Genomic DNA, 13,613 nt, shown 5'->3' with positions numbered 1-13,613 from the left:
CTCAGGCTGCAAGTTATTTCTAGATTTCTTCCTGCTAAACTGCGTTATTTTAGACTGTGAGCCCACTGTTGGGTAGGGACTGTCTCTATATGTTGCCAATTTGTACTTCCCAAGCACTTAGTACAGTGCTCTGCACATAGTAAGCGCTCAATAAATACGATTGATGATGATGATCATATTTGCTCATAAAACTGCTGCACAGTCCAATTACTACTACTAAAAACTCCATGGATAACACTACCAGAATGACTGCAGATGGAGGCGGGGCATTCTGTTTTGTTTTGTTCTCTGTCTCCCCCTTCTAGTCATTCATTCATTCATTCAATCGTATTTATTGAGCGCTTACTGTGTGCAGAGCACTGTGCTAAGCGCTTGGGAAGTACAGGTTGGCAACACATAGAGACGGCCCCTACCCAACAGCGGGCTCATGGTCTAGAAGGGGGAGACAGACAACAAAACGACACATATTAACAAAATAAAATAAATAGAATATGGACAAGTAAAATAAATCAATAAGTAGAGTAAAAATACGTACAAACATATATACATATATACAGGTGCTGTGGGGAAGGGAAGGAAGTAAGGCGGGGGGGATGGAGACGGGGAGAGGGGAGAGGAAGGAGGGGGCTCAGTCTGGGAAGGCCTCCTGGAGGAGGCCTAGACTGTGAGCTCACTGTTGGGTAGGGACCGTCTCTATATGTTGCCAACTTGTGCTTCCCAAGCGCTTAGTACAGTGCTCTGCACACAGTAAGCGCTCAATAAATACGATTGAATGAATTCTGGGAAAGATAATAATAATAATAATGATGATGGCATTTGTTAAGCGCTTACTATGTGCCACGCACTGTTCTAAGCACTGGGGGGAGATTCATTTGTCAGCTGTGGGGCCTTAGGCAAGCCACTTAACTTCTCTGTGCCTCTGTTACCTCATCTGTAAAATGGGATGAAGACTGTGAGCCCCACGTGGGACAACCTGATCACCTCATATCCCCCAGCGCTTAGAACAGTGCTTCGCACATAGTAAGCGCTTAATAAATGCCATTATTATTATTATTATTATTCAAGGAAACAGGTTGTCCCTCGTGGGGCTCCCAGTCTTAATCCCCATTTTCCAGATGAGGTAACTGAGGCCCAGAGAAGTGAAGTGACTTGCCCAACGTCACACAGCTGATAAGTGATGGAGCCGGGATTAGAACCCACGACCTGTGACTCCCAAGCCCGGGCTCTTTCCACTGAGCCACGCCGCAGGGAGATGCATCCGTGGCGTCGCTGTGGGTCGGAGACAACTCGACAGCATAAAACAATAATAAATGTGGGATTTGTTAAGCGCTTCCTATCTACTAGGCTCTACACTAAGTCCTGGGTGGGCAAGGTCCGTTATATTCCTATACTGTACTCTCCCAAGCGCTTAGTACAGTGCTCTGCACACAGTAAGTGCTTGAGAAGCAGCGTGGATTAGTGGAAAGAGCCCAAGCTTGGCTGTCAGAGGACGTGGATTCTAATTCCGACTCCGCCTTTTGTTTGCCATGTGTCCTTGGGCAAGTCACTTAACTTCTCTGTGCCTCAGTTACCTCATCTATAAAGTGGAGAAAAAGTGTGAGCCCCACGTGGGACAACCTGATTACCCTGTATCCACCCCAGTGCTTAGAACAGTGCTTAGCACATAGTAAGCGCTCCGCCAATTGCCAGCTGTGTGACTTTGGGCAAGTCTCTTCACTTCTCTGGGCCTCAGTGACCTCATCTGGAAAATGGGGATTAAGACTGTAAGCCCCCTGTGGGAGAACCTGATCACCTTGTAACCTCCCCAGTGCTTAGAACAGTGCTTTGCACATAGTAAGCGCTTAATAAATGCCATTATTATTTATTATTAAATACCATAATTATCATTAATAAATACAACCATCTGACTGACTGACTGGTAGATAATAATAATAATAATAATAATGGCATTTATTAAGCACTTACTATGTGCAAGGCACTGTTCTAAGTGCTGGATACAAGCTAACCAAGTTGGACACAGTCCCTGTCCCACATGGGGCTCACAGTCTTAATCCCCATTTAACAGATGTGGTAACTGAGTTTCAGAGAAGTTAAGTGACTTGCCCAAGGTCACACAGCAGACAAGAAATAACAACAATGATGGTATTTGTTAAGCGCTTACTATGTGCCAAGCACCGTTCTAAACACTGAGGTTGATACAAGGTAATTAGGTTGTCCCACGTGGCTTTCACATTCTTAATCCCCATTTTCCAGATGAGGTAACTGGGGCACAGAGAAGTGAAGTGACTTGCCCAAAGTCACTCAGCTGACAGAAGCAGCGCGGCTCAGTGGAAAGAGCCCGGGCTTTGGAGTCAGAGGTCATGGGTTCAAACCCCAGCTCCGCCACTTGTCAGCTGTGTGACTTTGGGCAAGTCACTTCACTTCTCTGGGCCTCAGTTCCCTCATCTGGAAAATGGGGATTAAGACTGTGAGCCCCCCATGGGACAACCTGATCACCTTGTAACCTCCCCAGCGCTTAGAACACTGCTTTATTTATTTATTTATTTATTTATTCAACTTATTTATTTATTTATTTATTTATTTATTTATTTTACTTGTACATATCTATTATATTTATTTTGTTAGTATGTTTGGTTTTGTTCTCTGTCTCCCCCTTTTAGACTGTGAGCCCACTGTTGGGTAGGAACCGTCTCTATATGTTGCCAACTTCTACTTCCCAAGTGCTTAGTACAGTGCTCTGCACACAGTAAGCGCTCACCAAATACGACTGATTGATTGATTGATTGCTTTGCACATAGTAAGCGCTTAACAAATGCCATTATTATTATTATTATTATTAAGTGGCAGAGCTGGGATTAGAACCCATGACCTCTGAGTCCCAAGGGGTAGAAACGGGGTCAAAACCCACATCCTTCTGACTCCCAAGCCTGCGTTCTATCCACTAGGCCACAGCATTCTTGATTTTGGGATCAGAACCGTGGCATTTTTCCATTTCAAAACGCCTCGCGATTCAGGCAGGCGTTTTCCTCAGCTACGAAAAATATAAATTTAAACAGGGAGGAGGAGCAGTGGGTTGAAATTAATTAGAGCGCGGCGTGTCTGGGCCCCGTTTGCGGCGGGTTTCGGTACCGTTTCCCCTTGAACTCTGGCAGTTTTCCAGCCACCAGAGCAGCCAGGCCGACGGCCCCTTCCGCGTCCACCGTGGCTCTCTCATATTCCAGCAGTCTCAGCATGGCTAACAGGATGTCTTCTTCCCTAGGGGGAAAAACAAATCACAGCAGGAATCCCATTTCATTTCCCCAGAAAGAGCAGGATGCAGTGACTTCAAACTGCCGTTCGCTTACGAGACGGTGACCATCTTGTCCGTCAGCCGCCGGGCCAACTCCGGCGCGCTGTCGCCAAAGCAAGGGCCGCTCGGATCTGCGGAGAGGAAAGACGGGTCCTCGGTGAAGCAGTCTGCTCTCCCAGTTAGACGGAAAAAATCAACGGACAGCGGACGATGGGGACAATTGGGACAGCGGAGGATGGGGACAATTGGGACCGGGTTTATGAGTTTAGGGGCGGAAGGGTAAACTGGTCAAATCAAAGATGGGAACCGTGGCCGTAGAGACCAAGGTGAAAGTCGGGGCTAATATAATCATATATACAATACAATATATTAATGCCTGTTTCACTTGTTCCGATCTCTAATTCTATTTATTTAGCTTGAGGCTGCTCATGCCTGTTTACTTGTTTTGATGTCTGTTTCCCCCCTCCTAGACTGTGAGCCCTTTGTGGGCAGGGATCGTCTCTCTGTTGCTGAACTGTACTTTCCAAGCACTTAGTACAGTGCTCTGCACATAGTAAGCGCTCAATAAATATGACTGAATGAAGGAATAAAGAATAAACGCTGCCTAATGTAGAATTACCAAATGGTTAGTAATGGTAGATAAAAACAGGGAATTTCAAGTCAATCCATTTTACTGACTTTTGCTAGCTCTGTGGAAAGGTTTGTTGGGGATGGAAAGTTGGAGTTTCCCCTCGTCCCCCTCTCCATCCCCCTCATCTTACCTCCTTCCCTTCCCCACAGCACCTGTATATATGTATATATGTTTGTACATATTTATTACTCTATTTATTTTACTTGTACATGTCTATTCTATTTATTTTATTTTGTTAGTATGTTTGGTTTTGTTCTCCGTCTCCCCCATTTAGACTGTGAGCCCACCATTGGGTAGGGACCGTCTCTATATGTTGCCAACTTGTACTTCCCAAGCGCTTAGTACAGTGCTCTGCACACAGTAAGTGCTCAATAAATACGATTGATTGATCGATCCTCATCAACAATCAGTCAGTCAGTCGTATTTATTGACCGCTTATTCATGCAGCGCTTACTGTGTGCAGAGCACTGTCCCACGCGGGGGTTCACAATCTTAAGTAGGAGGGAGAAGAATGGTTGAATTCCCATTTTACAGTTCATTCAGTCATTCAACCGTATTTATTGAGCGCTTACTCTGTGCAGAGCACTGTACTAAGCGCTTGGGAAGTACAAGTCGGCAACATATAGAGACGGTCCCTACCCAATGGCGGGCTCACAGTCTAGAAGGGGGAGACAGACAACAGAACAAAAGATATTAACAAAATAAAATAAATAGAATAAATATGGACAAGTAAACTAAATAGATGTTTGCAGAGCATGTGCTAAGCTCTTGGGAGAGTACGGTGTAACAATAAACAGACACATTCCCTGCCCACAATGAGGTTACAGTCTAGAGGGGGAGACAGACATTAATATAAATAAATTACAGATACATACTTAAGGGTTGTGGGGCCTGGGGCCTGGAGGGGGAAGCAGCGTGGCTCGGTGGAAAGAGCCCGGGCTTTGGAGTCAGAGGTCATGGGTTCAAATCCCGGCTCTGCCACTTGTCAGCTGTGTGACTTGGGGCAAGTTACTTAACTTCTCTGTGCCTCAGTTGTCTCATCTGTAAAATGGGGATTAAGACTGTGAGCCCCCTGTGGGACAACCTGATCACCTTGTAAATGGCCCAGAGCTTAGAACAGTGCTTTGCATACAGTAAGTGCATAATAAATGCCATTATTATTATTATTATTATTATTATTCTTAATAAAAGGAGCAAGTAAGGGCTACGAAGAAGGGCTTTGTCAGGGAAACCATTAGATTAAATCAATCAATCAACGGTATTTACAAACACTTCCTGTGTGCAGAGCAACTCACTACATCTTAAATTGCTCTAAAATTTAGAGCCCCACGAGAAGCAGCGTGGTTCAGTGGAAAGAGCCCGGGCTTTGGAGTCAGAGGTCATGAGTTCGAATCCCGGCTCCACCACAGGTCTGCTGTGTGACCTTGGGCAAGTCACTTAACTTCTCTGAGCCTCAGTTCCCTCATCTGTAAAATGGGGATGAAGACTGTGAGCGCCCCTGTGGGACAACCTGATCACCTTGCAAATGGCCCAGCGCTTAGAACAGTGCTTTGCACATAGTAAACACTTAACAAATGCCATTATTATTATTATTATTATTATTATGAAGGGAAGACAGTGCCAAGGTAGCATTATTATTATTATTATTCTTATTACTATGAAGGGAAGACAATGCCAAGGTAGCAGAATGAATCTCTGAGAGGTACAAATTCCTACCTCGGTAGAAATCACGGCTGCAGCAGGCCTGCCCTTCAATGGGATGACCTGTCTTTAGGTACTGCTGCGGGATGGGAAAACGCTCAGCTTCCACACCCTGGAAAAGGAGAAAGTTGGAAGTCCGGGGGTGTTCAAATTAGAGTTCACAGCGTCTTGAAATCTCCTGGTTTATTTTTTTTTTATGGTATTTGTTAAGCACTTACTAAATGTCAGGTGCCGTACTAAGCTCTGGAGTAGATACAAGCTAAATCAGTTCGGACTCAGTCCCTGTCCCGCAGTGAGATGCTCACGGTCTCTTAGAAGCAGCGTGACCCAGTGGATAGAGCAAGGGCCTGGGAGTTAGAAGGTCATGAGTTCTAATCCTGGCTCCGCCACTTGCCTGCTGCGGGATCTTGGGCAAGACACTTCATTTCTCCGGGCCTCAGTTCCCTCATCCGTAAAATGGGGATTGAGACTGTGAGTCCCATGTGGGACAGGGACTGCGTCTAACCCGATTTGCTTGTATTCACCCCAGGGTCTAGTACAGTGCCTGGCAAGCAGCGTGGCTCAGTGGAAAGAGCCTGGGCTTTGGAGTCAGAGGTCATGGGTTCAAATTCCGGCTCCGCCAATTGTCAGCTGTGTGACTTTGGGCAAGTCACTTAACTTCTCTGTGCCTCAGTTACCTCATCTGTAAAATGGGGATTAAGACTGTGAGCCCCCCGTGGGACAACCTGATCACCTTGTATCTCCCCAGCGATTAGAACAGTGCTTTGCACATAGTAAGTGCTTAACAAATACCATTATTATTATTATTATTCTCTGTGCCTCAGTTCCCTCATCTGTAAAATGCGGATTAAGACTGTGAGCCCCCCGTGGGACAACCTGATCACCTTGTATCTCCACAGCACTTAGAACAGTGCTTTGCACATAGTAAATGCTTAACAAATACCATTATTATTATTCTCTGTGGCTCAGTTGCCTCATCTGTAAAATGGGGATTAAGACTGTGAACCCCCCGTGGGACAACCTGACCACCCTGTAACCTCCCCAGTGCTTAGAACATTGCTTTGCACATAGTAAGCAAATACCATTATTATTATTATTATTATTATTCTCTGTGCCTCAGTCTAAAGCTGAACATGTCGAAGACTGAACTCCTTGTCTTCCCTCCCAAACCCTGCCCTCTCCCTGACTTTCCCATCTCTGTTGACGGCACTACCATCTTTCCCGTCTCACAAGCCCGCAACCTTGGTGTCATCCTCGACTCCGCTCTCTCATTCACCCCTCACATCCAAGCCGTCACTAAAAACTGCCGGTCTCAGCTCTGCAACATTGCCAAGATCCGCCCTTTCCTCTCCATCCAAACTGCTACCCTGCTCGTTCAAGCTCTCATCCTATCCCGTCTGGACTACTGCATCAGCCTTCTCTCTCATCTCCCATCCTCGTGTCTCTCTCCACTTCAATCCATACTCCATGCTGCTGCCCGGATTGTCTTTGTCCAGAAATGCTCTGGGCATGTTACTCCCCTCCTCAAAAATCTCCAGTGGCTACCAATCAACCTACACATCAGGCAGAAACTCCTCACCCTGGGCTTCAAGGCCGTCCATCCCCTCGCCCCCTCCTACCTCCCCTCCCTTCTCTCCTTCTACTGCCCAGCCCGCACCCTCCGCTCCTCTGCCGCTAATCTCCTCACCGTACCTCATTCTCTCCTGTCCCGCCATCGACCCCCCGCCCACGTCATCCCCCGGGCCTGGAATGGCCTCCCTCTGCCCATCCGCCAAGCTAGCTCTCTTCCTCCCTTCAAGGCCCTACTGAGAGCTCACCTCCTCCAGGAGGCCTTCCCAGACTGAGCCCCTTCCTTCCTCTCCCCCTCGTCCCCCTCTCCATCCCCCCCATCTTACCTCCTTCCCTTCCCCACAGCACCTGTATATATGTATATATGTTTGTACATATTTATTACTCTATTTATTTATTTATTTTACTTGTACATATCTATTCTATTTATTTTATTTTGTTAGTATGTTTGGTTTTGTTCTCTGTCTCCCCCTTTTAGACTGTGAGCCCACTGTTGGGTAGGGACTGTCTCTATATGTTGTCAATTTGTACTTCCCAAGCGCTTAGTACAGTGCTCTGCACATAGTAAGTGCTCAATAAATACGATTGATTGATTGATTGATTCCCTCATCTGTAAAATGGATATTAAGACTATGAGCCTCCCGTGGGACAACCTGATCACCTTATATCTCCCCAGCACTTAGAACAGTGCTTTGCTCATAGTAAGTGCTTAACAAATACCATTATTATTATTATTATTCTCTGTGCCTCAGTTACCTCCAAATGGGGATTAAGACTGTAAGCCCCCCGTGGGACAACCTGACCACCCTGTAACCTCCCCAGTGCTTAAAACAGTGCTTTGCACATAGTAAGCGCTTAATAAATGCCATCATTATTATTCTCCTTAAAACCCTCGGCCCGGCTGCGCTTTTTCCTCACCGACCCGTTTGAGGTCCAGACGAACGGTCACAAAACTCGGAGAAGAAGATGGGGGGCCCAGTCTGAGGTGCCTCTGGCAGCCTCAGTGAGAACCCATCATCATCATCATCATCATCAGTCGTATTTATTGAGCGCTTACTGTGTGCTGAGCACTGTACTAAGCGCTTGGGAAGTACAAGTTGGCAACATATAGAGACAGTCCCTACCCAACAGTGGGCTCACATCCGCGCCTCTTGCAGTCACAGGATTACGTGGGCTCCCCTGCCATTTTGGAAGCCAAGGAGTGGATGGAAGGAGGAAGAGGGGAAAGAAATAATAATAATAATAATAATAATGGCATTTATTGATTGATTGATTGATTGTACATATTTATTACTCTATTTATTTATCTTACTTGTACATATCTATTCTATTTATTTTATTTTGTTAGTATGTTTGGTTTTGTTATCTGTTTCCCCCTTCTAGACTGTCAGCCCACTGTTGGGTAGGGACTGTCTCTATGTGTTGCCGACTTGTACTTCCCAAGCGCTTAGTACAGCGCTCTGCACATAGTAAGCACTCAATAAATACGATCGATTGATTGATTGATTTATTAAGCGCTTACTATGTGCAAAGCACTGTTCTAAGCACTGGGCACTGTTCTAAGCGCTGGAAATCCAAGTTTCTGCCCAGATGGACACCCAAGAGCATAAGGGGGAACCCGCCTGCTCCGAAATTCGCTCAGCTTAGTAGACACCCGGAGCGGGAAGGGCCTGGACCCCTCGGGGACTTACAATCACAGATATGTGGGGGTTGAGGTGTTTGAGGGCCGCCGCGGATCCGGCCAGCAGCCCGCAGTGCCCTCCGGCAGGGAACACCACCGCTTCCAGCTGGGGCACCTGCTCAAAGATTTCAAGGCCCACCGTCCCCAGCCCAGAGAGGAACGCATTGCTGTCCTCCCTGAAAGACAGCGAGGAGAGAGTGACTGCTAACCTGGGAAGGAAAAAAAAAAAAATCAAGTCCAACTCATTGGATAATAATAATAATGATAATGATAGCACCCAACTTGTACTTCCCAAGCGCTTAGTACAGTGTTCTGCACACAGTAAGCACTCAATAAATACGATTGATTGATTTGTTAAGTGCTATGTGCAAAGGACTGTTCTAAGCGCTGGAGAGGTTAACAAGGTAATCAGGCTGTCCCACGGGGGGCTCACAGTCTTCATCCCCATTTTCCAGATGAGGTCACTGAGGCCCAGAGAAGTGAAGTGACTTGCCCAAAGCCACACAGCTGATAAGTGGCGGAGCCGGGATTTGAACCCACTACCTTTGACTCCAAAGCCCGGGCTCTTTCCACTGAGCCACGCTGCTTCTCCCAGTTGCACCCCCTGAGGGTGAGAGCGCAAGCTCGTTCGATCGAAAGCTTTTGGAGGGCAGGAAAGACGTGTTGCGCTTTCTCAAGCTCAGTTTTGGGCGTTTCACTCACTCAGGAGGTGTCCAATAAAAAAGAATTCCCGAGAAGGAGTGGAAAGAGCCTGGGCTTTGGAGTCAGAGGTCATGGGTTCAAATCCCGGCTCTGCCAATTGTCAGTTGTGGTGGACTTTGGGCAAGTCACTTAACTCCTCTGCGCCTCAGTTACCTCATCTGTAAAATGGGGATTAAGACTGTGAGCCCCCCGTGGGACAACCTGATCACCTTGTAACCTCCCCAGCACTTAGAACAGTGCTTTGCACATAGTAAGTGCTTAATAAATGCCATCATTATTATTACTATTTGGAAAGACCAATCAGCTAGTGCTTTCTTGGGATGCAGCACTTAGTACAGTGCCTGGCACATAGTAAGTGCTCAACAAATAGCGTCATTGTTATTATTATTGGGACCCCAAAAGGGCTAGGAAGAATCTCCTCACACATGGCACACTGACAATGGACTAGATGTCCAGGAAGGCAAATGATTAAAAACATAAGATTTTCATTCATTCATTCAGTCGTATTTACCAAGCTCTTACTATGTGCAGAGCACTGTACTAAGCGCTTGGGAGAGTACAATATAACAATAAACAGTTATGTTCCCTGCCCACACCAAACTGACAGTCTAGATTTGAAAGAAATAAAGCCAGGCCTAAAAGGAATAAAGTGATGACGAAGCACAAGTTTGAATAAAAATTTAACGTACAGATCTGAGCTTATACTGAGACCTGGTCAATCAATCAATCAGTGGTATTTATTGAGCACTTACTATTCATTCATTCATTCAATCGCATTTATTGAGCGCTTACTGGGTGCAGAGCACTGTACTAAGCGCTTGGGAAGTACAAGTTGGCAACATGTAGAGACGGTCCCTACCCAACAGCGGGCTCCCAGTCTAGAAGGGGGAGACAGAGAACAAAACCAAACATATTAACAAAATAAAATAAATAGAATAAATATTTTCAAATAAAATAAAGAGTAATAAATACGTACAAACATATATACATATACATATATCCAGACACAAGGGCTGTGGGGAGGGGGAGGAGAGGAAAGGGGGGGCTCAGTCTGGGAAGACCTCCTAAATTTTATTATGTAAAGTGTACTGTACTAAGCTCTTAGGAGAGTAAAGTACAGCAAAATTAGCAGACATATTCCCTGCCCATAACAAGTTTACAGTGTAGAAGGGAGACAGACATTAATATATGTGCCTATAGCTTTGTTCTGGTGATTTTGACACCTGTCTACATGTTTTGTCTTCTGTCTCCCCCTTCTAGACTGTGAGCCCGTTGTTGGGTAGGGACCGCCTCTATATGTTGCCGACTTGCACTTCCCAAGCGCTTAGTCCAGTGCTCTGCACACAGTAAGCGCTCAATAAATGCGATTGAATGAATGAATGAATATAACTTTAATTCTATTTGTTCTGACGATTTTGACACCTGTCTACATGTTTCGTTTTATTGTCTGTCTCCCCCTTCTAGACTGTGAGCCCGTTGTTGGGTAGGGACCGTCTCTAGATGTTGCCGACTTGTACTTCCCAAGCGCTTAGTACAGTGCTCTGTAGCGCTCAATAAATACGATTGAATGAATGAATTCCCTGCTCATAACAAGCTTACAGTGTAGAAGTAGAGACAGTCATTAATATGAATATGTGCATGTAGCTTTAATTCTATTTGTTCTGATGATTTTGACACCTGTCTACATGTTTCATTTTGTTGTCTGTCTCCCCCTTCTAGACTGTGAGCCCGTTGTTGGGTAGGGACCGTCTCTATATGTTGCCGACTTGGACTTCCCAAGCGCTTAGTACAGTGCTCTGCACACAGTAAGTGCTCAATAAATATGATTGAATGAATGAATTCCCTGCTCATAACAAGCTTACAGTGTAGAACGAGAGACAGACATTAATATGAATATGTGCAAATAGCTTTTATTCTATTTGTTCTGACAAATTTGACACCCGTCTACATGTTTTGTTTTGTTGTCCGTCTCCCCCTTCTGGACTGTGAGCCTGCTGTTGGGTAGGGACCGTCTCTTTATGTTGCTGACTTGTACTTCCCAAGCGCTTAGTACAGTGCTCTGCACACAGTAAGCGCTCAATAAATATGATTGAATGAATGAATGAATTTATAAAACGCAATTAAAAATATATATACATAACTTCTGTGGGGTGGGGACGAATATCAAATGTCTGGTCACACAACCAAGTGTGTAGTCAGTTCTAGTTCTTGTAATTCTTCCTAATATGAGGTCAAGTTTGTCAGGCAGAGTGGCATAAACGGTTGAATTTATAGATTTTTTTTTTGTTTGTTCTTTTAGGTGATTTAATATTACGATAAAGTCAGTTGAGGTACTTTAGGATTCAGTCCATAGATCGAAAGCAGATGTTAAAGGAGTTTCTACAACTTCTCAAAAAACTGCCCCCAGAAGGAGGCCAATCAATCAATCAATGGTATTATTAAGGACTTACTGTGTGCAGAGCATTCATTCATTCATTCAATCGTATTTATTGAGCGTTTACTGTGTGCAGAGCACTGTACTAAGCGCTTGGGAAGTCCAAGTTGGCAACACAGAGAGACAGTCCCTACCCAACAGTGGGCTCACAGTCCAGACAGGGAAGAGCACTGTACTGAGCACGGGAAAGTACAATAGGATAGAGAAGCAGCGTGGCTCAGTGGAGAGAGTCCGGGCCTTGGAGTCGGAGGTCATGGGTTCAAATCCCGCTTCTGCCACTTGTCAGCTGGGTGACTTTGGGCAAGTCACTTCACTTCTCTGGGCCTCAGTTACCTCATCTGTAAAATGAGGATGAAGACTGTGAGCCTGCCGTGGGACAATCTGATCACCTTGTAACCTCCCCAGCGCTTAGAACAGTGCTTTGCACATAGTAAGCGCTTAATAAATGCCATCATCATCATCATCATTAGTGTAGGCCGACATAATCCCTGCTCACAAGGAGTTTACAGATTAGAGGGGGAGACGGATTTTAAAATAAGAGAGGTCTAGTTGGGAGGACATTCCTTCCCCACTTCCCTTTGGGACACACTGTCCCTTTGTTCTGAAACTTGGAATTCTTGGAAAAGTAGAGCCGAACATACAGAGTTGCTCAATGTCCTGGCCTCTGGCTTCCCACCTGGGGAAAGGCAGAAATCTGAGCTTGGGGAGAATTGAGCTCCAAATGGAAGCTTATAAAGCCAATCCAAAGCAGCCATATAGGAGCTGAGAAAAGGCGAAAGGCATGCCACTTTGGACATTGACTAAAAGCAACCAGACCAAGTTTAGAAGAAGCTAATAATCTAGCTGGAAAATCTAGCAGGCCTTGGGACTCGGAAATATTGACTAATAAAAACCCTCTCCAACCGTTGTCTGGGTCTGAATCTCTCTGACTCTCAAGGAGATGCTGTTTCCTCTGACGATTGTATTCCCAAAGCTCCCCGAGCGTGTTGAAATCCCTTTGTTTTGGGTAATTCTGTTCTTTTCTCTTTGGGTCAGAGAAGATCTGTTCCCCATCTGGCCATGAAATTTAGCCTTGTAAAAGCTAGAGAGGACAAAACAGCTCCATACTGCACGCAGATGCTTTTCACGTTCCCCGGCCATCGCCAGCTCTTCCAAGTTCCGACTTCTCCAGTTATTTTACTCTGTAATCTTTCACACTGAACTGGGCCTTGATTTGCTGAAATTTTCCTCATTCATTCAAGCGTATTTATTGTGCACTTACTGTGTGCAGAGCACTGTACTAAGCGCTTGGGAAGTACAAGTTAGCAACGTCTAGAGACGGTCCCTACTCAACAGTGGGCTCACAGTCTAGAAGGGGGAGACAGACAACAAGACAAAACATATTAACAAAATAAAATAAATAGAATAAATATGTACAGCTGTCTAAAGCCACAGCTGGGAAATTTCCTAAACTGCTTCTCTGAAATCACTCATCATCAGACACCTCTTTTCTCTTGATCAGCAGCTGCTAAGCCCCCGATGGCCCCCATCTGATTCATTCATTCATTCAATCGTATTTATTGAGTGCTTACTGTGTGCAGAGCACTGGACTAAGCGCTTGAGAAGC

The 13,613-nt window shown here is 45.5% G+C and overlaps 1 protein-coding gene across 3 annotated transcripts in view; it reads right to left on the bottom strand.

Annotated features, from left to right (window-relative positions):
• Positions 1–13,613, bottom strand: part of LOC119925646 (L-threonine ammonia-lyase-like) — a 54,282-nt gene that overhangs the window by 22,831 nt on the left and 17,838 nt on the right. For all 3 annotated transcript variants that reach the window (XM_038744002.1, XM_038744000.1, XM_038744001.1), the window contains 4 exons: positions 8,882–9,047; positions 5,637–5,733; positions 3,345–3,420; positions 3,130–3,255 (listed from right to left, as the gene is read on the bottom strand). In XM_038744002.1, coding sequence (XP_038599930.1) covers positions 3,130–3,255; positions 3,345–3,420; positions 5,637–5,733; positions 8,882–9,047 — 465 coding nt within the window. The remainder of the gene's footprint in view (positions 1–3,129; positions 3,256–3,344; positions 3,421–5,636; positions 5,734–8,881; positions 9,048–13,613) is intronic.

The sequence above is a fragment of the Tachyglossus aculeatus genome, chromosome 3 (genome assembly GCF_015852505.1).
Source record: "Tachyglossus aculeatus isolate mTacAcu1 chromosome 3, mTacAcu1.pri, whole genome shotgun sequence".
Lineage (NCBI taxonomy): Eukaryota > Metazoa > Chordata > Mammalia > Monotremata > Tachyglossidae > Tachyglossus > Tachyglossus aculeatus.
Note: the sequence above shows the minus strand (reverse complement) of the source record. Positions and strands in the feature narration are given on the sequence as shown.